The 23,555-nt window shown below is 53.0% G+C and overlaps 1 protein-coding gene across 6 annotated transcripts in view; it reads right to left on the bottom strand.

The window, feature by feature from the left end:
- The window catches only part of LOC128917357 (dual specificity testis-specific protein kinase 2-like), a 43,038-nt gene that overhangs the window by 4,151 nt on the left and 15,332 nt on the right, over positions 1–23,555 (bottom strand). For 3 of the 6 annotated variants that reach the window (XM_054220212.1, XM_054220215.1, XM_054220216.1), the window contains exons 2-8: positions 10,333–10,532; positions 5,685–5,806; positions 5,481–5,529; positions 4,598–4,747; positions 2,422–2,595; positions 1,741–1,824; positions 564–650 (exon numbers count right to left, since the gene is read on the bottom strand). In XM_054220212.1, coding sequence (XP_054076187.1) covers positions 564–650; positions 1,741–1,824; positions 2,422–2,595; positions 4,598–4,747; positions 5,481–5,529; positions 5,685–5,806; positions 10,333–10,532 — 866 coding nt within the window. Of the gene's footprint in view, positions 1–563; positions 651–1,740; positions 1,825–2,421; positions 2,596–4,597; positions 4,748–5,480; positions 5,530–5,684; positions 5,807–10,332; positions 10,533–10,664; positions 10,771–14,354; positions 14,516–23,555 lie in introns of those variants that run through there. The other 3 variants (XM_054220214.1, XM_054220213.1, XM_054220217.1) reach the window with 3 other exon arrangements.

Below are 23,555 nucleotides of genomic sequence, written 5' to 3'. Positions count from 1 at the left end.
CCTTTGTCTTTCTGTTCCTTTCAGAGACTAACTTGAGTCCTCGCTTTCTCTCTGCTTTGCCTCCTGAAGTTTTGGGCAGCATGTGCGGGCCCCCCAGCTTTCACCATCACCTTTTATGCCAAAGCAAGAAAGGCTGGAGAACTATGCTCCGACATCTACCACACCAGGGCTGGTAGGAGCGAGGCAGCGCCCTCCAGAGAGGATCAGCCGGGTGCCTCTGCCTGCAGCCTGGCTTAAGGAGGGACCGGCCACCATCACCACCCTGCTTCCCACTCTGCGGTCAACGTGCAAGGGAACAGACAGGACCATGGGATGTTTCGGGGTGTAATACACAAACTAAACACTTCTCCTAGGGGCAAAACCGCACAGTGGATGAAAGCATCCTAGTGACCCGGGAAGATCTCATCACTTCACAGCTCAAGTGGTAGAGCCCTGTGTGCTAGCGCTGAGAACGGTAGGTTCGAGCTCTCCAGGGTTCACACAATCTTGGTCTCGGTCACACAAGTGTGATACAAATCCAATAAAACCGAAGGGAAACAAGAAAAAAAAAGCAAGAATCTCACCCGACAGCAGCTAGCAGTGAGATCCATCACCCGCTTGGGGCATTCACTGATCATTCCTTGGAAGGCAGCAACATCCAAGCCATAATCCTGTGAGGAAGGGGGAAGAGTATGTAGAAAAGACTTCAGCTATAAAGTCCTTTAAAAGCTCTTCATCCTCGTCAAGGTGTTAAAGCACAAAACGCTCATTGTTTAAAGCTCTGAGGGTCTCCATCACAGCTATTTATTTTACTGATGGCTTTGCAAAGGTACTGGGCAACATCAGCTCTGGCAGGACTGCACAGACGATAAATCACTAGCAGAGCTGGGAGACTGCAGCATCCTTTCGCTTGATCCTTCTGCTACCCCTGCGGGGCAGTATGTGTCCTCCTGGAAAAGCTCAGACTAAGGCAACAAGAGCCACAAAGGCAGGAACCAGCAGAGGAACCAGCACCAGGTGCTGAGCAGCGGCTGCGGAGGACAGGAACTGCAGGCGATCTGCTCTTCCAACAGCAGCTGAGAGCCAAAGTGGTCCGGCTAGCTGTTTCCACAACTACAGCTTGGTCCCTCCAGACTATGAGAGTCTCTGATATGGAATTCTCCTTCATCTCGTGAACACGGACAGAGCGGTAGTTCCTGTTCAGCCTCACAGAAACATGGAACAATCTCTGGTCACTGCGGGTCCCTTGCATTGCTCCTCGAAAAGCAGCAATTTGCTGTTTTTCCTGCTGGATTTTTCATTGCTGTTCAGGTTAAACTTTCCCTTCCCACTTTGTGGAAGGGAAACGTTGCAAAGGTTTAAACAAAAAAGGCCACGTCTTTAGAGAAGCCCACTGTTTCCACACGAACTGTGTATTAACTGAAATGTATTTGAAAATAAACATTTTTTTATGAAAGTTGTGTTTAACCTGCCACTTCGGTGGAGAAGCTGAAACATCAAAGCGAAACGAAGTATTTGGAATTAAGGTCTTTAAACTTCATATCAAATTGTTGATCTAACAACATTTTTGAAACTATAGATGCACCGAACTCTTGTGCACTGAAAATTTTGAGATCAGGTTTTCTCATGGAAAAACCTCTAGAGAGAAACCTCAGCATGAACACATATGTGCACATGTGTACAGTCTGTCTGGTCCAAAGAGAAGCCACAATCTGATACCATGGAAAAAACACCATTAGATTTGGCTGTAGGAATCATTACCTGAGTCCTAGGAAGCACTTCGGGGTCAGCTGGGATCCTGCCCAGGATTTCACAGAGGACAATGCCAAAGGAAAACACGTCCACCTGCAGGAGGGGTGGGAGGGCGGGAGGTGGGACAGGACATGCACAAAAGCAAAGAATGAGAAAGGGGAGTACCAACGACAAGGTCTTTCCATTAGTTATGCAAAAGCCCATCAAAAAAAGCCCATTGGAGAGAGACGCAGCAAACCCCTGGGTTTGCTGAATCTGGGCTTCTGAATCCACCCAGAAATACCACAGCCCCTCTTGGAGTCCAGACTCGTCTTCGGAAAGCCTGGCCCTGTGCTCTTGTTCGACATGTCTGGTGCTTCGCCCGCAGCTCTGGCATCCCCACAGACCCTGCAACAGGCTCATCGGGCTGTAACTCACCAAGTATCCTCCTCAGAGAGGTTTCACTGTGTTTGTCCATGGCAGCAATCCACTTCCCTAGAAGTTTAACTTAACAAGGCCACATAAGGAACTTCCAAGTTGCTAAGCAGAGCATTACTAAGCAAAGGTCCGGATAGCAGGGCAATGTTTCCTGGGGAAGGAGGGAAGGGCTTTTCTGCTGTTGGGACATGTCACCAGCAAGCAGAGGAGACATCCTCCACGGTCGCTCGGGAGCTCTGAGGCTGAACAGGGGGATGGGAAGCAGTGCCATACCTTCCGATCATAGGGCTCTCCCCGTAGCATCTCAGGAGCCATCCAGAAAGCAGAGCCCACCAGAGACAGCTTCCTCTCCACATCCTTCACAGGCAGCTCCACCACCTCCCTGGCCAGCCCGAAGTCGGTCACCAGCGCCTCGCGGCCCCGCGGCGTCACTCGAATGAGGCAGTTCTGAAAGGAGCCCATGGGGCATGGCATGAGATGCCTGGCAAGGAAGAGCCTGGATACTTCACTGAGCAGTGCCTCGCCGTCCCTCAGCCCCACCTCACCATCACAGGCTCTCCCCTCCCCAGAGAGCTGCATCCTGGCAGCACACATGGAGTGTGCGGGGCAGGTTAGGGGTGGACTGATCACATCTGAAGCCAGGAAAAGTCCTTTGAAGAAGCTGTTCAATGGACAGGGTGATCCACATCCTTTCATCCGAAATGACCTCAAAACGTGCGTGTTGACCCTGTTCACCATTCGGCCGAAGGTGGGTGGGATCACAGCCACAGCCCTTCTCACTGCCCGCAGCCACACATCCTTAACACGGCTTTCTGGAGGAATTCCTATAAAATTATCTTAAGCTTTCTCAAAATCCCAGTGGTTTCAGCCTGTTCAGTTCCCCAGGACTTCCTCCTTGGCATCTGCTCCCAGGGAACTAGCAGAGACAACAGGGATCTGCTCCAGATGGCTCTCACTAACAACTAGATTTGAAGTGAGCACGTACACTTACTTCTGTCCTGTACCTTCAGCCATCATCACTGCAGGTTTACTAGGTTTCCCTGGGGAAGGATGAACCTCTCTCATGGTTGAAGCACTACAGTGAGACAGAAGGGACAGGAAGGGACCTCCAGCACCCACTAACTTTCCACAAGCAGATCTGGAAAGGTCCTGAGCTCATTGGTCACCACCAAATAGGAAATTACATCTCACCTGACTTCAGAGCACATTGGCCAAGAAACCTGCAGTCAGAATGAAGCAAGCTCTTGCCTTGTCCTTGCCTGGTGTTTGCGATTTCATGGTTAATGACTGAGCCAAGTAAACAGCCTGAGATTACAAAGGTGCGTTTAACTCCTGTGCTGATGTCTCTCAAGACTGTAACATGTGACTGGCTTCCCCACTGCCAACCTTCATCCACATTTCAGGTTTCTCTTAAAAAGCTCACAGAGCACCAATAAAAATGGCTTGTAAGAGATACACCACCATCCAGTATCAACTGCAAGGACGTGTAGGCCCCACTTCCATGAATCACCAAGCCAAGCTCTGGCGTCAGCTGACACAGATATGGTCCAGGCTGGTGGGCAACCCTTCAGCCCGCATTCCCTATGATATCATGGACATGCTCCAGATCTACCTGAGGTTTGGGCAGTATTACCCAAAAGAGATCAACGAGGCCCTGCCCCACCATGTTCCTACTGCCGTACCAGTGGCAGAGGAAGAGCCACATCAAAGCCTGTCCCCAGGCCTGGTCAAACCTGGTCAAACCTGAGAATGGCAACGCCTCAGTGCTGTTCCTGCCCTCATCAAGCAGCATGAGCCCATGCTGAGGAAAACAGCCTCCCAGCCAGAGGGCCAATACACCAGAAACACGACATGCCTTTGCGTTACACCCAAAGCCTGTCTCCGGACACCAGTCTTCACAGCTGGCACACTGCCAGGGTGTGAAACCCCGGAGGTGACCACCCTAAAACTGGTGACCTGGACCCCCTGTATCAAGGAAGAAAACTTCCCTGCACTTGAGTGAGGAGACACATCTCCTGAGCTCTGCTGGTGCTCTGCTCATAGACAGGGACCGTCTCACATGGCACTTGCTCCCAGAGCCCGCGACCAGCTCCTGTTAGCAACAGCTTCCTCCTTGCTGTGAGCAGGAAAGGAAATCTCTAAATCTGGCAGAGCTTCTCCTGCAACCACAGGCAAAGAAAGCCATGTGTAATCCTGCACACATTTCCATCTTCTCTGCCAGCAACAGCACTAGGAGCAATATATTTTTATCTCTATCTGGGTCTGCTGCTTGGGAAGCGATGAACGCAATGTAATGACAGGTTTTATCAAGAAATCCTTGCCTGCAGAGGGATTAGCATGGAGCAGGGAACCAGCATGAGGCCTCCTGGTTACAGCCCTAAGGGGTCCCCATATGGTGCCCTAACACCTTCAGCAGTCCCAGGATGACATCCCCTTTCCACCTGCATACCTTGGAGTTGAGATCTCGGTGGTAGATGTTCTTGGAATGCAGGTAGATCATGCCTCTGGTGATGTCAGAAGCTAAGTCCACTTTTTCCTTCCATGTCAAAGCAATGTCTTTGCTGGCCAGGAGCTCCTCCAGGCAACCCCCATTCACGTACTGTGAGCAGAGAGAGAAAGCAAGTGGCTGTGTGGCTGCGCACAGGCTCCGCTGCAGCTTCCCGGGCGCTGAACCCTCCCTCGCCAACCCAGGAGCCCCTCCTTCAGGATGGGGGTTGGGAATGCCCCTGCACGTGGGGGCCCCTGTGTGTGGCACAGTGCAAATCCTGGGCTCTGCCCCACTGCAGGGACGGCTGTATAAGCCAGCCACGGTCCTCACTCACAGGCAGCGAACTCGAGGCAAAATGCATGGCAGCGGTTCGGTCAATGCCTCCTCTGCCACCGACAGCGTAGGAACAAGGGGAGACCTCCTCGGTTCCAGCCCAGGCTTTTCCATTAGACCACGCAACCATTCCAGAGCCACCCTGGAGGTCCCTGCCTCTTTCCATCTGCTTTCCTTTCTACTCCTGTCCTCCATCCCCGGCTCCTCTTCTCCCCACCAGCTGACCCATTCTGGCCCTTTGGTGGTACTAAGCCAACCTGAAACACTTTTAGGCTATCCTGCCTGAATCTCATGCCCCTGCAGTGACTGTGCCCCATTCCAGTTGTGACCAGCTGTCGGGCAAAAAGGACGAGAAGCCACTCTGAGGCAATCTTGCTAGTCCAGAGCCATTTACAGGCGCAGGAGTCAGAGAGGTGTAGATACGCATTACAGGATACCTGCCATCCCCGCTGCCAAAGAACCGCAGGGTCCTTGCCTGCCCACAGCACGCTTACAAGAGAGAAACCTTTACCTCCAGAATCGGGTAGAGCTTGTCATCCTTCACGCATATACCAAGGTACCTAAGCAGAAGAACACACCAAAAAAAAAAAAAAGAAAAAAGAAAAGAAACCATCAAGGTTCAGCTCAATCCCTCATTGCAGAACTGCCTTAGAGACACCCAGCCAACTCCAGCCCCTGCCAGCGCCCACTGTTCATGGCCACAGGATGTGCCCACCTGACAATGTTGGGGTGGGACAGCTTCTGCAGCAGGCTGATCTCACGCACAATCACCTCTTGGTCCACATCATTCTTGTAGATCTTCACCACCATCACTTTACAAGACGCAGCCTGGGTCACCTGGAGGCAAGGTTGGAGTAGAACATCTCTTAGTTTCCAGAGGTCTGCCAGCCCCTCTGGACAACAGCATCCCTTCCCAACCAAAGGCCTGAATCTCATTTCCCTGCTGCCCAGAGCTTTGCACAAGTGCAAGGTATTGTCCCTTCCACACATGCTCTGCTCCAATGCTGCCTGCCTGGCTGGCTGGTGACAGCTAGGTGCCTCCTGTCCCAACACATCACATTGTTTCTCTGCCAAAATCTGTATGTTCCTTGGGCTGGAGCAGTTTTTCAGCCCACACTGGGTTACCGCGGAGCTGACCTTCTCCCCTCCAATGCCTTGCATGCAATGTCCCTTCCCAACCACAGCCTGTCCCACATCTCCATCTGTCCTTCCTACTTGGGTCTGATCACTACGCAAGGCTGCTAGCCACACTCCTCATCCCCAATTCCTCCTGCACCCCGGCCCACGGCCACTCTCCACCCAGGCTCTGCCAGACACAAAAAGAAAGCACAGAGCCAGCTTGTCTCTCCCCCACATGCCATGACAGAGGTCCTGTGTTTGCCTCCCAGCCACATGCTAACCTGAACCTCCGCTATGGATTACCACCAGACATTTCACTCCTAGGGCCTCTGCCAGGCAGGGATACTGGAAGCTAAAGAACGGAAAACAAAACGCTCTTCCCCCGCCTTACAACACTGAACAGGCTGAGCAGGCATTTTTAGGAGGAAATTTGCCGTCCCCTGGTGGCACCGGGGTTGGGCTGTACTGAATGCAGGGGTTTCGTGCAGGCTGCAGGACATGCAGGGGTCCCCTGGCCCTCAGCCAGGACGGGACTGTCCAGGGCTCCTGCACTACAGCTCACGTAATTGGGGTTAACGATCCAAATAGCAGTTTCCAGACCACAGCACAGAGCATTGTGGTACTTGAACAATTCCACCCTCAATTAACGGAGACTTATGTGTCAATTGTGGCCCACACTGATGTCCTGACAGCTGTCCCAGGGCCAGCAGAGAATCCAGCCATGTGTTTAAGGTTTGTGGGGTCTTGTTTGTTTGTTTGTTTTAAGGGAGGAATAGTTTAGATCCAGCATGAGCTGGCTATCAGCACTCTGAGTCCCAAAGTGTCCCCATTGCTCTCTGTGATGGTTACTTTACATGTAAGATGACTAGCCCAGGTGAGGAGAACAAAGAGCTGCATGTAAGATCTAGCTGGGCTGGAAGGACAGAAAGGTTCAGGGTCACAAAACAAACTGTCTTGGGAGTAACATGAACTGCTGCTTCCTTTCTGAAGGAACGCAAGCTGATAGTCGATGTTATCACTGGAATAACTGTGCCTCGAGCAGGCCATAAGGAAGCCAGGGCTCTGACACCTTCACCTGATGGGACTTCATAACCACAGACTGCGGGTCACTAATCAGATGTAACTGATTATTAACTGTAATTGCACAGATGTAAATCTAAGAGATGCTATCAATCATCTTTGCCCAAAGACTGTGAGTTCCCTTACGTCCAGGACAGAGTACAGGGAGCAGCTGAAATCTGGAAGATCTGGAAAACTTTCAGAAGAGCTAATACCGAGTTTCAGTGAGACCTACTAGCCCTGAACAAACTCTGGTGGAGACACTGAGCTACACTGACCTTCCAGGTGAGGTTGCACGTCCCAGAGTCCACAAACACTGCCTGGGCTGGTGGAGTCGGTGAGCACTGGGGGGGTTCCTGTCCACAGGGCAATGCAAAGTCCAGCCTGGGCTGGATAAGAAATGACTAGAAAGCAAGAATAGACCCATACCCCCCCAAAAAAAGTAGTGGGAGAGATGGGCAAAGGTAATGGGCTCAGAAGGCCTCTTCCAAGACCACAAACCCTAAGACTTTGCTCTGGCCAACGTGGAGCAGCCCTTGGTCCACTCTGAATCATGCAAAGTGCCCAGTTTTGCCCTGGATCAGTGTGGGAACCAGGAAAGCACAGAAGAGCCTCCAAGGTAGTCTCACTTCATGCTAACGAGCTATGAAGGGTAAAGATCTAGTGTCAGCCTTGAGTGGAGAATAAAGGTGAAAATCTAGCACTGGGAAGTTGCAGAAAGACAGGGAGTAGGACTGTGCTTCCTAATGTGTAGGAAGCTTTTTGAGGGCCAACAGAGAAAGAGGGTGCTCAAAGGCTCCCTTTGGGTAATGCCTTAAACAAGCCTCAGAAAAAAGAAGTCACGTTGCATTTTGCTCCTGCTTTTGAGCATCTCAGACCCCTATGTATGAGTGAGCTGCTAATGAAAGAAGCTTTATGCTTTCACCGAGAGAAACTCATACTTGAATAGCTCCTCACTGCACATCAGAAAACTAAGGCAGGGAAAAAGAGAAAATACCTTGTGCCCAAGTCATGCAATACATAACCCACAGAGCAGAAGGCTGTGCCCAGACCTCTTGAGCCTGAGTCACCAAGTAGAACCAAGTGAATCCTGCTTCCTCAGCTGACCCACACATAACAACTCCTGACAATGGGCTTAACCGAAGGATAAAGGATGGCAAAAGCAACAGGCAGCCAGCACAGGCAGTGCCAGCACTTTGGGGAGTCTACGTCCTTGCTGTGGGAATGCTTTGGAAGGCAGCATCTGTTGGCAAAGAGCTTCAAAGGACCATCACCAGTGAGGCTTCACAGCAGGAGCGCTCCTGTTCAGGGCTACGAGTCCACAGGGGACTGGATGACCCAAGAGGAGCGCAAGTCATCAAAGCACTTAGTTACTGTCGCACACAAGGCCCCAGACAAATCTCATGACCCAAGTCCTCCTCCGCGGTCTTCTGACTATTTGACCCATAGCATTTCATTCAAACTTTCTGGTTTTTTGCATTTCTTTTTCTGCTTCTGCTTCAAGAAGTTATTTCATTTTCATTCAAGGTCCGTGTCTCCAGCCTGCCTACTGATGGAATTTCATTTACTGCCAGGGCAGGAAGAAAATGTCATGCACAGAGGAAACAGCAACTGTTACTATGAAAATCTGCTAGATAAAGGAAAGAGAAAGCGATGGCAACAGCATGCTGCGTAGGGGGGGAAAGCAATTACTAGAGGGAGGGAGCGGTATTTGTCATGTATTGCTCCAGTCTGCAAAGAGCTGTCATAGACCTTTGGCTGGAGATTGCCCTTGAACAGGGCACTGCCCCTGGACCTGACGTTCACCAAATGGCTTTATCGCAGCACCAAGCCCAGATGCAGTAGAGGAGGAGATGCAGCCTTGAGAAAGCAATGTGTGTTTATCTATCCAACTTGGGTATTTTCTGCAGTTCCATGGCCAGATCCTGCCAGCCTGGCTCCCTTAGTTTCAACTGGCCACATGTGCTTACACCAGCCAGGGATCTCACCCAGAATACGTCGGAGCACTCCTCTGGCAGAAGCATTTTGTGCTGGCGCAGGAGAAAAGTGCAGTTGTGATGTTTATCGTGGCACCCATCAAGCTAAGGAGCTGAAGGCAATGGTAGAATCAGGTCCAGTTTGTTTCCATTGGGTTTGTCGCGCCCCAACAACCAAGACCAGTGTCAGCAGCCACATTCTGGAGGGCTGCTGGGAGGAGAGATAAGGTGGGCAAACCTGTCCACGCTGCAAAGCAACGTGGCACCTGCTTTCAGAGATGAAGGCTGAGTCTCATTTCCTAACGTGAAGTACCTCCTTTTGCTCTGCTGTTCATAGAGCAGGGATCACCGAGGGTTGCCGGGAAAGACCCCCAGGTCCCACCCATTCCCCCCAAATAAGCAGCGGCACTCCCGGGCTGAGGAGCAGCACTGCAGGGGGAGCAAAGCTAGCAGCACCCCGGACCCTGTGCTTGCTCACAGAGGGTTAAACAAACTCCCACACCAGCGGAGCTCGGTGCAGGGAGTGACTCACAACAGTCCCAGTGAGAAAAGCAGTTTTGTTTTGGTGACACACCATCCACATCACGCGCTGCCTTGCGGGGAGCCATGGGCCTCCTGACATGAAGGCAGCAGAGGTAGAAGTGGACAACCAGCAGCCTGTCCCAGCCCGCCCTTGCCCCGGGTCCCCGGCCCCTCCCCAGCTCCATTGTAACGCAGGGCAGCAGCCAGAGAGGGGTGACGGCGCTGGCGTCTCCATGGGGTGTGGGTGGCAGGTATTCTGGGAGACACACGCAGCTTAATTTTGCTTTCTTTTTCTCTATATATTTTGCTAAAGTTTTGACAACAAAATCTGCACAGAGCATAAATATCCCCTAATCTCATCCAATACCCAGTTTAGCTCCCTGACGAGCCTGTTGTATGGCTAGACGGCAGTATCAATGAACACCGATTGATCGAGTCTCCCATCCCCTTTTTCACTCTGGAAAGGGAGATTTGCATCAAAGGGGGTGTACTGGGTGTGCAGAAGGGGATGTCCTTTCCTCCTTCACTCCATCCAACCTGCCAGAGTGAGTTGGGAGTGATGAAGACTGGAGTGACGAAGGAAATAAGCTCAGGGACAGGTTCCTCAGGTGAAACACCATCTACACAGCCTCAGCAGCTGCTCAGCTGCTCTCCCAGAGCAGGTCATGGGCTGCCTGCATGTCTTACCTTGTAGACCTTGGAGAAGAAGCCGCTGCCTATCAGCTCAGCGTTGAAGTTTTCCCAGAACTCCAGCTTCCTGACAGCTGTGCGCAGCCTCTGCCAGCGGTCCACGTGGTAGTAGGTGTCAGACGACTCGCCATAGTACTGCATGGGGCCAGAGGGCTCCGGTGTGATCAGCCCTGCCTCACACATCATGGGGGCAGCAGCTAAAACACAATGCATTTCACAGTGAGCCAAGAGTGGCATTTGGACATCAAACAAATACCTGCACTAGAGACCAGCGCTGGACGAAGCCTCAGGAACAGGGGGAGAGAAGACGAGGCACCAAGATTACGCACCCTGCAGCACACGTTGCACTGGGAAGCACCGATGGGCACTGTCTCCTGGATAAGTCACCCTGGGCTTAGGCCTGCCTTAGGCAGGTTGTATTCGGACTTCTTTAGACTAGGACTAAAAGGTGCCAAATCAGCATATATTGACTTATACTTTCTAAAGGTTTAGGATAGATAGGATACATCACTTTCAACACATGATAGTGCAGCCCAGGAAAAGTGCAGAGGACTCGGGCTTGCTCAGCCAGTTTACGTTGGGTTAAAAGCCACTGTGCCTAAATTGGGCTTTTAGCACAGGTCACGTGCCAGACACTAATGCCACCTCCATCAGCCCAGAGCTCCAGGCAGGGCTGAGCTACTGCTGCAGAGGGTCATGGCTTGGGCGTGCTAGCAGGAAACACTCAATCTTAAAAGGGTCCTCCCTTGGCAGGTGCCTACAGTTCATTGCAAGCCCTAAAGAATCACAGAACAAGGAAACACCCCAGCAACCCTCCTCCAGGCCGTGTATCCCCAATTTGACTCCAAGCCCCAAGTGCCTCTGCTAAATTGTCTTCCTTTTCCACTGCTCTGATTCTCACACTTCTCTCTCCAGTCCCCTCCCTCTGTTCTCCTTTCTGCCTTCTACAGCAGCAGGCTCTCACTCTCCCAAAGCCGTATGTCATCCTTCCCCTTCTCCCGCATCGCTTGTCTCTAGTTACTTCCAAAGATGCAGGGGAGGTAAATCCAGTGGATAACGGGCTTCTGACACCCTCAGCAAGGCAAATAAGGCACCTATTTCTGGATAATTGTAAACAATTGTTGGCACACTACAAAGGTGTCTGAGCACCTTCCACTCACAGCATGTGCTCTGGGTCCTGGGGCCTGACGAGCTGCTTTGCCAGACTGTGACCAGATGAGACAACAACAGGTAGCTCTTCAATGCTTACAGCTGAAGCAAAGGTAAGCTCTGCCCTCCCTAAGTTTCATTCCTAGATCTTGCACCAAACAAGGAACCGTATCAGCATCCCTTGATCCCATGGATCATTTCACGGCTACTTTGCTCCTCCAGGGCAAGGCAAAATCTGCACTGAGACGTGCATAAAATATTTGCACCGGCCACCCACAATCCAGCCAAGGTCCAAAGAGAGAGCTGCCAAACGGGGACAGACAGATGTGGCTGGGCTAAGCAGGGCAGGAATTCAGGGAGAGACAAGGGCTGGGACATGGGCCAGGCAGGCAGACAGTACCAGGCAGCGCAGGGTTCCCCGACACACACAGCAGGCAAGCTCCAGGCTGAGACGGAGGGAGCTGCAAGGCGGGGGAAAACCCGCACGAACTTCTGAAAGCAGCCAGACCCCAGAGTTGCCACCACAGGACAGTCCCACACAGACTGCAGGAATCCAGCCCCAGCAAAATCAACACGACACACGGGCTCCTACTTGATTGCTCAGCAAACGCCCGCAGGACCAAAGCCCCAGAACTGCTGGTGAACTGGGGAGCCAGTGGCCGTGATCGGTGGAGAGCGCTCTGATCGGGCAGGGCACATGGAAGAGGTTACAGGGCCACAGGTTCACCCCTGCTCTGACCCAAGGACAGGCAACCAAGGAACATCCCATGATGGAATGCAGCTGCAGGGACCAAAAACCTGGAGGTTTTTGGCTCGGGACAGTCACTGGTACTGACAGCCAGCACCCTCTGAGACACAGCCCCCTCCCATCCAGCCTGCACCCAGGCACCGTGCACTGGCGCAAGGGAAGAGGCTCGTGCAGAAGCAGGGGACAGGACTCACATCAACCATGCTCTGGCTGTGTCACTGAAGGCATTACCTTCCCACAGGGACGATTCATCCACATTCCACAAGGACAACGCGCTCTGGTGTGCAAAACGGTCCAGCTTTGGCAGGGCTTGGGGCACGGGGGCAGCGGGGCAAGGCACCGGCACAAGCTGGTGGCAGGGTGCGGCAAAGGGCTTCTCCTGCCCATGGCCATGCTCAGCATGCAGGGGCGAGGGGCAGGAGGTGCTGCAGCTCCAGGCTAAGCAAGTGTTGCTTCACACGCAGCCAGCGAGGCACAGAGGAGCTCCTCCACATCCTGCGCAATTGGCCAGGACATAAGGAGACGACGACAGGCTCTGATGGATCCCGCTGACCCCAAGCCACCAAAAAAACATGGAGAAGGACTGGCAAAAGGTCACCCTGAGCATCGGACCCATCTGTCAGGATGCACTCTCAGGGTTTACCCACTCCTGCCCCCAATCCTGGGACACAGATTTGCCCCCTCCTGTTGCGTGGCTGGCGAAACAGTAACGCAGCAAGCCACAACGTCACCCTGGGGTGCCGGTCACTCACCAGCAAGCATCCCCAACTGCTGCTCCAGCCACCAGAGACACACTTACCCAGCAGGCTCTGAAAGCCTCTCCCTCCACTTTAGCACTCCTCAGTAACAAAAGAAAGAGAAAGAGGAGCCTTTCCCGACTGAGGTGCCCCGATCCTCAGCCACCTTGGAGCCCCTCCTGCCTGCAGGGTGACCTGGGCACAGGCACGACAGGTCCCCTTGAGTAAGGCGGGCTGTCTGGGGCTGCCTCTTCCACAGGGAATGGTTTCCTTTTCAGAGGCCTCTCTGTTCAGTGCTTTTCCCACGTACCATCTCCTCCTGCCATGACCTAGTTCATCAATTGCCTCTTTGTCCAGTAAAGAATCCCTGCAGCATCCCCAGCACGCTGGGAATGGCCCCTCACATTATGCCGCCGAGTGGGAGCCGAGTCTTTATTTTCTTCTTATAAATGCGTCTGTTTGTCCCCATATTAGTGCTGACACGTAGGCTGGGGGAGAAAATGGCCTTTCAAAATGCCAAGATTTATTTGAAGGTGCTGGGGAGGGAGGGAAAGGATGGGAGAAGGACGGGGAGCAGGAAGCGCAGTCTCGGGGGAGAGCCCGCAGCCCCGGGCAGGGTGCATCCTCGGGGTCACCAGCCAGGTTTAGAGCTGCCAAAGCCATGCTTTTGCCTGAGCAGGCAAAGCTGCCCCTATTCCCAGTGCTCCCAGCTCAAATTCAACCCATGGTGGGGAGACCAGGCTCGGGCACATGTGCCCTTCGAGGCTGCCCTGCCGGCAGAGGAGGGAGCGGGGTGCCCCTGGCTTCCACCGCACTCGGGAAACTGCCCATGTCCCCGAGCTGTCAGCTGTGCCCACGGTGAGGAATGAGCCGACACGAGCCTGTCAGCTCCCCAGGGACACGAGGAACAGCAAGGAAGCAGCTCACAGGCAGCTGGGAAATGTTTGGGTGCTGTGAGCTGTCGCTGCAGGAAACCCACTCCTTGCCAGATTAAAAACTTGAAATTAGCAGTCATTTTGAAAAGCAGACCTGGGGCACCACCTTCCTCTGGGCTTTCCTCATCCGCAGACACCAGGGAGGCACCCGCATGCTGCAGGAAAGGGTCCGGCTCCCTGCCAGGGCTCGCTGGGGCTGCCCACCCTTGCTGCCACGACACGGGCTCAACCAGGCTCCAGCCGCTGCCCGGGCTGACGGAGGGGCCGTACCCAGCCCCACGCACGCGCTCTGCAAGAGCAATGGCGCAGCCAAAAGCGTGGCTTCGGCCTCACCGCCACGGCTGGCTCCAGCCTGTCCCTTCTGCCCGGCAATGCAGCACCCACGGCTCCCCAGCAAGACACCGCTCGTCAAACCGGCTTCTCTCCCAGACCTGCGCACCGAGAACCTACCCAGGCTCTGCTGCGAGGACACGAACCTCAGGCTTCAAACCCCTCTTCTAGACAGCAAATCTTCCCGCAAAAAGGGGAGGACAGACTCTTCCTCCCCTCACCCACCAGACAGCCAACCTGCCTCCCCTGCCACGGTTTCCAGGACTTTTCTTCTCATCATCAGGAAAGCAGAGAGCTTCTCCCCACAGCAAGCAGGAGGCTGGACCGGCCCCAGGGACCACCCCCCCCCACCAGGAAGCCCAGTGCCTGACGGCGGGAGCCTTGCGCCGGGGAGCAGCGTGTAAAAGCTCAGCTGGTGCTTACCAACATGCCATGCAAAAAACCTGCTGTTGAGTGGGATCACTCTGTAAACAAAATATCTTTGCCAGGACAGCAGGGTGCCAGCACTGGGGCGCAAACAGGGGAACCCACCCTCCTGGTGGAGGAGGAGTTGGCACCGACCGCGTATGCGTGCACGTGTGCAGGATTTGGCCTTTTAGCAGCGATCGGGTACAGAAGGATGTTTAGAAACCTGTAGGTGCTTTATCAATATTTTGTAAGTGTCCAGCACTAGGGTTTACCTGTTGTGTTGCTGGTAACGATCCTGATGCTTCACTGAGGGCCAGTTGTTTGCGTCTCATCAATAAATCGGTAAGCCACTTCAGTGAGCGGTTTTCTCCTGCAACGCTCCCTACAGCCCTCTCCGTCCTGCCCTCCCCGGGCTGGCTCACGCAGACGGCGGGGTGAGCGCTCCTCAGCCCCCGGGTGAAAACGCAAAGCAAGTCCAGATAACGATGGTGACATTAGATGAGATCATCTGTCTAAGCCAGATGAACAAAACGCCTCAGTAGAGTTACTCAGCATGTATCTCTGTCAACAGAAAGGAACTTTCTTCCGTGCTGTCTTCATAACGGACACCAGCAAACCTTCTTGTAGCATGAGGAAAATGTAGCGGGACAAGCAAAACCAAAATGGATTTGCTGACCAGTGCTATGTTGCTGATCCCTAAAAATAGGTCATGGGTATTTTTGAGTTCTTGACCCACAAAAACAAAGGAAAAAGTATTTCCTGAATACTCCTGTCTCAGGGAGGAGGCTAAAGACAGACCACAGCTCCTACTGCCCAGCGAGAGGTGGGCTTCCCACAGATAAGACAGTGACATTCACCAGCGCAAGCGTGTCAGGAACGGCCTGGCGGCCCATAGCTCCCAGCACCAACGGCAACCAGCTGGCCTCCCCCGGGTGCCATCGTTACACAAGTCAGCGGCTAGCTTTGCGTAGACAAGCTCACATACATGACAACATCTACTCTAAACCTGGCTGCTTCCCTCAAGCTAACCTCAATATATTCATCTCCCCAGTCGAAAAGACAATTAGACAATTTTCTTCTGGGTGGGGAAATAAATAAATAAAACCGAATCAGGAAGGCAAATTAAAGTAAAATACACAGCAGGGATAAAGGGATACTCGCGTTTCATTTGAGCATGAACGCACTTTTCATAAAATGAACTAAGTAAATACAGCCCAGAAAGACTTAAAAAGCTCAGGGTAAGTTACTGGCAGGATAAATCATTTTCACTTTGCAAGTTCAAGTGCTTATCATGCTGCTGTCAACAAGGACATCCGTGAGCCACAGACCTGGACAAAATCCTGCCCTCCTGCGATGCCATCATGCTCGCAGGGCCGGGATCACACCCTGGGTAGCAATCCCAGCTTTGACTTCACTGCTCTGATTTCAAACCTATTCTTTGCCAGGTAAGAAAGAAACCTTAGGAAAGATCTAAAATCTGGGAAAGCTGCTTTCCCAGGATATTTAAACACAAAGGAGTCACGAGAAAACGGACAGCTAAAGTGTCCTTTTCCTGAGGGGAAAACACCAAGTAACAGGGACAAGGGCATTATAAGACCCAGCAAATGGGAACTTAGACAATCCACGAGGACGGCAGGTCCTTGGCACAGGTAAGCACAGGTCTTTGTTGTATCTGGCCTCTGTGTGACATAACTCCCCTTCAAAATCTGAAATAGTTGAAAGACTCCATGCTCGTTATGCCGAGGGAGGGCCTAAGCATTGAAAAACCTGATCAGGACACACTCTTGATCCCACCTAACTTATAAACAAGATGCACGTCATTCAGAAAGCAACCTAACCAAAAAGCATAAAGCTTCAAGGTGAAGATCTATGGCCGATGCTACCTGCAAGGGGGAGACAAGCTCGTAAGATCTTCTGGTCCTAAAAATCAGTATTTCCCCGAGGCCTTCAAGGAAGAGATTAATTGTGCAATGAACATTTTTGAAGATAAGTGGAGAGGGACTGGCTTCTCCAGCAATCAACTGTCCCCCTCCACAAAAGACAAGCCTACAGGGGAACGAAGACACAGCTGGTCCCCTCCTCACCCAAGAAGCCCTGATCTCCGGCTCCCTTGTGCCCACGCCCAGCGAACCGAGTCCCACTTGAAATGGCTTTCACAAAACTGATAAAGACCCGTCAGGCCAGGGTGCACAAAGACATTTAGGCAGCTAAGATGCAGTTTGGCCTCTAGCAGGCTTAAGGACAGTCAGGCACCTAAGTCCTCCAAGGAGAACTTGTCTGTTCTGCACTAAGTTTTGGGCAAGTTTAACCCAACCATCTGTGAAGGTCTCTGTGTGGAGTCCACCCCAGGAACGCTGCCCATGCACAGAAAGCGCCCCAGCGCTGCCTGCCAGGTGGGAAATCGGTGGGTGGTTTGAAGGAAGAGAAACAAGACAAGAACAAGTGAAAACACCCTCTCCAGGGCAGCCAGCAGACAAGGCTTTGAGTTGGCTCCCCTTGCAAAATCGATGATGATCAACAAGGCACATGGATTCCTTTGAGATGGAAAGGTGCAGAAAAGAGTAGAGGAAAAAAAAAACAGTTGTAACAGCTCATCAGTCACAAGCCTAATCCCACACATTTACTGTCTATCTCGGCTCCCTTTGCTACATTCTTCATACATTTTCTGTGATTTTTGTTTTAATTCTGAAGACTCATGGTACCAAACCCCTAATTGATGTCACGTGGCACTTATTTCACCAGCATATATAAACCTCATTTTCCCCTGATATTTAATTGACGCTATACAAATGAAAAAGCAGAGCAGGGCACGTGGGTGTTTAAAAGGAAGCTCAGCATGTGGGAACTGTCAAGTGTTTGAGCTTGCTAGAACATCCCCAGCCCACTCTCTCCATCAAGAAAAACGCATTAGGATGAGAAAAGATACCGTGACCTTACTGCTGAAATGTTAAGAGGTATCATCTGATAGCGATTACTGCAACTTGCTTCTTGTTGCAGCCCAGAGACGAGGGCTGGAGGCTGTGGAGGGACCGGGCAGGAGGTGGGGGCCATACTGTCAAACAGCCAAGGAACGGCCCCGCTCCCTGCAAACCCAAATGTGCTCCACAGCAGGTGAAAGCCATGCGCTTTATCTTCGGGGTTTCCAACCAAAACCCCAAAGATAAATCTCAAATCTTAACCACTCTGTGTTGCTTCCCAGAAGTCAAGAAATTATTTTTAGCTCAAGGATTGTTCTGGGTGCAGATGTCCAGAGTCCTAAGCTAGAATAAAGGCTTGGGCTCTCTGCCACGCACTGCTGGCAGACCGCCCCACGGTAAACGAGCCTCCGTGTCCATCTCACCTCAAATGCCAAAAAGCAGTAAAAGCACTTTGCTGGTTTCACAAGACATTCCGGTATCTCAGCAAGGAAAACCCCACCTGCAACAACCAGCATCACTCCTCATCAGGGAGAGCACGGTTTCCTACCCCTCGGGTCCTCTCCTGCAGGTCTTGCTCGGAGTGCTGAAGCGTTTGCTACCTCCTGTCCATAAGAACGCACCGAGCTGGAGACGGCCACGCGCTGTGCTGCGAGCGCACCGGCAGCTCCCCGCAGCAGTAGTACCTGGCACTAACAGTGCTTTATACGTTCAACAAGCTGCTGGAGCTGTGCATGGTCTTCGCCAGTGGTTTCTGAGCAATGCAAAAGCTCCCTGCTGAGCTTCACACACAAGCTCTCACCACACCTCGTGAGCACTTCTCCTCCTAAACACAGTCTATCTCTTTTCAAACCACTGTATGTCACTCGGTTCCTACCAGCTCTTGTAACACCCACAAAAAAAACACTGAATAGAAACAGCACCAAATCCCCTGAAAGCACTTAATTCTGGGGATGCTTAGAGGGCATTAACTGGGCTTTGCACTTTGGGATCCAGGTGGGGAGAAACTTGGTTTTACACGTGGAAAAACATCAGGAGATGGCTCAAAGTCACAAAACTGCCCCAGCACCATTTCGGAGAGGACCTAGCGAACCCGAGATCCATGCTGCAGCCATATCTCCACCCCTTAGAGACAACGGGATGAGTTGGGTGAAGAAGATAGCTAATGGGGATCCACCTCCTGTTGACTGCTGTATCTACAGGCTTCCAGTGGATCATGGAAAGAATAACCCGATGGGTCCTTGCAGCATCCTCCAGCACTGTGGTGCTGGCTGCCATTGGGGACAGGGACAGCAGCCTGGAGGGACCACAAAACCCTGCTTTTCTCAGGTTGTTCCGAGGAACACACTAACCATGATAAACAGAATCAAACATTTTAAGGTCTTTGAAATCTGTAGGTGGGCAGACACCAGAGTCACCACTGTGACCATGCTGCTCCATGAGATTATTCATGTACGACACCAAAAAATCCTGCAGAAGTGGCACAGCCTAGTGAGTAAGGAGCTGACTCGGGACACGTAGGCTGCAGCTCCAGCCTGCATCTCCTTGGCATCACCTTCCCTCCTCCTTCCTCTTCTTGGCTTTTCTCAGCCCCTCAGGACAGGGGCCGGCTCTTAGCCCACACAGAGCTTGCAAAATGGGGAAAGTGCTACCAGAGCTAGAAGTTCATGAGGAACAGCTGCCCCAGAAACAACCGTTTACCCCCATTTCTCCTGCTCGGTGTGACCGGAAAATCTGGCCCGGGACACACTGAGCACAAGGACACTGTACCTGGGCTGGTGATGAAGGCCACAGTCCCGCCTCAGCTAAAGCATCCTGCCCTGCCGCCCCCCTGCCCTGCCACACGTGCTAGCCACTCTCACGTGCCTGCTTTGATACAGTCTGACCGCTTTAACTATGCATCAATTCAGCTGAAAACTATTTTTGCAGGGTTCGTCCTCAGCCGGATGATTCCCTGACGTGCCTCACCACCAGGACCTCCAGTGCCGGACCACGGGCAGGCACGGTGGACCTGCCCTTCCCTTTGCAGGCTGGACTCGCGCCAGGCGAGCGGTCTCATCTACCATAGCCTTAGTCCAGAGCAAAGGGGCCACAGCTCCGAAGCTGGAGACAGGGCGTTTCCTGACCTGGCCCACGCTCCGGCAGAGCCCCTCGGAGGCTGGATCAGTGCAGAGCCAGCACAGCCCAGCTGCCAGGTCTTCCCAGAGCTTCATCTCCTCCTGATCAATGCGAAAGCACCCTGAGCCAGGGTACCGCACCCTCCCCAGCGCCTGAGAAATGGCTCTTTGCTGACATTTGCCCAAAGCCATCTTTGCATCAAGCTGGGGAGAAAGGAAGGGACAGCCCTGAGGGACACGTTGCCGCCCTGTTTCCACAGGAAAGCCACACTCCGCAGCGTCCCGCAGCCAAGGTGGAAAGCCAGGGACATGGCACAGGGCGTCTGTGTCTCCAGGGCTGGACCAGGGGCTTTTGCATCAGCTGCAGCCAGCCAGGGAAGGAGCATCTGCTGTGCGCCTTCTCTGAGGCCAAAGAGCCTTTTGGCCCCACATCCACTTACAAACCATCGCTTCCCACCACCTCGGGGACACAGCAATGCCAGATGGAAGGTGGTACATTTTCCAAACACCTCAGGGACTTGATCAGTTTAAGGGAGAGCAAATCAACCCCTGGCTCATCAGGCATGAAAAGCACTCATTCATCACCTGCACGTCCCACTCATCACCCTCAGGTGAGCAAAGTTTCTAATTTTAAGTTCAGGGCTGCCCAAAGAGCACCACTATCACACCATGGCACCAAGCACCAGCACAAGGCACTGCTCAGCATTCAAATAGAGCGCAAATGGGGACCAGAATAAGCTCTTTGAACTGCTCCGTGCCGTTCTTCGGCAGGCGCATAGATGGAGCGGAAAGTTCAGTTGAAACTAGCACACAAGAATCAACGGAGGCAGCTGTTCTGAAACAGGGCACCTGAAAGCCGTGGCCTATTTGGGATCCTGTGCACTGGGGCTGCCAGGAGGCTTGAAGCTACGCACAGAAGAGCGAGGGCGGCGTATGTTGGGTGTTAGAGGTGTGATCGTTACACTAATTGCAGAGGGGAGAGGCTGCTCTGCCCCGTGGGGCTGAGGGGATGCTCACAAGGGGCTCCTGAGGGTGGGCGCGCAGCCATGGGCGCACACGTGGCTCCAGGGCAAAGGAAGAGAGCTGCGGGCCGGGCTCTGACACTCAGCTGTGGGGATGGTGCCCACCTGCCCCCGGTGCCCTAAAGAACCTGGGCAACGTGGGACACAGCCCATACTGAGGACGCTGCAGAAAGATACCCCAGGAGGTGGGATCAGTCTTCCTTGGGAAGTGCTGGTCTTTCTCCAGTGAGCGTTAAAACCAGCAGGGAGACCTGCTTGGACCAGGCACCCCACTCCGAAAGAACTAAACCTGGTGAGAGACAAGCCGGGGCTCCAAATACCCTCGGGGCTCTGGGCCTTGGTTTGCCCTTCTGCTGACGGCAGCTGTTTGGGCAGAGGGGAACAGCAGCTGAGAGACACCTGACGGAAAGAACTTGAGAATTAAAACAAAGCAAACCCAGGCGTTAATTTAAGGGCCACCCCCATTCTGGCAGAGGGCGATCCCACGTCTGAGGGAGCACAGCCCGCTGTTGCTGCCCGCGGGCTTGGCAGACGCACCAGCACGCAGGGAAAGCGGTGGCCATGCTTTTTTAACCGAGGCTCAAACCAACAACCAACCAACTGGATCTGGTGACAACAGAGGTACATCGAACAGCCTCGCTGCACTCCTCCACAATCCCTCCCTCGCTCCATAATCACGGCGTCCCACCCTGGCCCGATGCCCTTCCCCGTTCAGCAACGCTTGGGCTCTGCTTCGTTTTCCAAGCTCCATGAGATCCAAGGCAAAAACAAAGCATCATCCTTCTGTTAAGCAGAAGCCACTCATCCCGTTCCCTTCCTAAGGAGACCTTTCTTCCCCTCTCCATGTTTGCAGGTCGCAGTTCAAGGAAAAAGACAAGCCAAAGAGCTGCTGAGAAGATGGACAAAAGCTGCCCCCAGCCTCCTCAGCTGCGGGAGCAGCCGCAGCGAGGGGCACTCCAGCAGGCAGCCCCCAGCTGGCTGAATATTAAAGCCTGCAGAATTCAGCAGTGAATTTGACTCATGCTTCCTAATCCTGCCTCAAGTGCAAGATGCACGTGCCTCCCTGAAGGGATGGCTCCGAGCGAAACTTTAATTAACTCTTGATCCACCATGAGAGGAAAGGCCAAGCTTCCCCTGGGCTGAGGCACGCCAAAATACCCATATTCCCCAGCCCTTTCAGCTCGGCCGCCTCCGGAGTGAAGAGGCGTTCACTCAGCACTGGGACTTTATATGGCCCAAATTGTCCTCTGGATGTGTTTCTCTCCCTCCATCATTTACAGGAGCCCCTGGGGCACTATCCAGATAATTCACAGCCGAATACCGCATTCCCCACAACCTCCCTCTGCCTCATTTCCCAGGCTGCACACGGGGGAGAAGAGCCCGAGCCCTCGCATCGCCACATTCGCTCCAGCGCCTTTGCGGATGCGCCACCTCGGACCGAACCACCCCCGTGCCGGGCAGAGCAGCGCAAAGGGGACGAGGTGGCGGTGGGTCCCCGAGCAAGTGGCACCTTAGCGGCAGACCTGAATCCAGCAGAGGACGCAGACAGCATGGTAAAGCCGGTGTGGAACCTTGCTGCTTCAGAGGGGTCGTTCTGGGAGACATTCTGCCCCTTGCAAGCTTAAGAAGCCCCCAGCACGTGTTTCCCCTTACATGTTTTCCGCTCTCCAGCCAAAGCAGGACTGTAGTAAATATCCAGCAGATAAAGCTGAAATCCTGTTAGAGCATCTCAGACGTTATTTTTCCCAGCAGTGGAAAATTAATAATGGCAGCCCCATCGACCCCAGCTGGCTCGTCCCCAACGCTGGAGCTACGGTCTTCAGCAGCTAAACAATTGATCTTCCCAGGCAGCTTAAAACAAATTAACAAAAGACAAAGAATTTGGAGCAAATTTTCTCAACCTTTCATAGATAAGGGGCAGAGAATCCCTTCTCTGCTTCTTAGCCCTTTTCCTGCAAAAACCTAGAGCAAAATTATTCCAAGGGGTTTGGCAGATGCTGCTGTGCTTTGAAGCTTTCTCAACACCAGAAAAAACACATTTTCAGACCTGCTTTCATCACACTGTGTAACCCGTGCACAGAAACAAACCTCCCCCTCCCACACTATACGCAGTCGGGAGGTGACGAATTGCCTTAGCTTCACCAGCGTTGAAGAGGGCTTGTTTCAGCCAGCCCGTTTCTCAGTCTCTGCCACCCAAATCTTCCCAGGAGCTGGCGTGCCAGCCAATGCTGGCATGATGGCCAACGCTGGCCAACTGTCCACCTCTGCCACACCGGCTGCACCAACAGGCGCGCAAGGAAAACCCACAATCTTCAAGACTCTGTGTGACAAGAAACATGACTGAGGCTCCAGGTCTCAGCTGTGGCAGAGGTTTTTGAATTGCAAACATAGCTACATTCATTAACTTTTTTTTTTTTCCCCCCCTGCAACAGATTTACTCACGCTCAGCAAAAAAAAAGCTACTTCAATAAACCGCTGCTGATGGTGGGACGCCAGCGAGGGAGCACCCCGCGGGCGCTGGGCCGCTCCATCTCGTCTGTAGGCAGGGACTAAAACCACGGTGATCTTCCTGCCCGAGGCTGCAGGAGATAAGTGGGTAAGAAATAATTTAAAAGCCCGCACTTTGAGATGGAGGTAACCGGCCCCATCTCAGCACGACAGCCGAGTGCTTTCTCAGAAGTTCAGCATCTCGGCAGCACTTTTGGGCACCGCATCCCTGCCCTGCACTCGGCCCTCGCCCTGGCTCCCCGCAGCCGGGCTGTGCAGATGCAGGGGAGACGGTCCCTGCTCCGACAGCCTCCAGGATACATCCTGCAAGACACGAGTCCTTCCCAGGGCAGAGAAGGAGGGCAAGCTCAA

Source organism: Rissa tridactyla, chromosome 14, assembly GCF_028500815.1.
Source record: "Rissa tridactyla isolate bRisTri1 chromosome 14, bRisTri1.patW.cur.20221130, whole genome shotgun sequence".
Classification (NCBI taxonomy): Eukaryota; Metazoa; Chordata; class Aves; order Charadriiformes; family Laridae; genus Rissa; species Rissa tridactyla.
The sequence above is the reverse complement of the archived record's forward strand: the minus strand, read 5'-3'. Positions and strand labels throughout refer to the sequence as shown.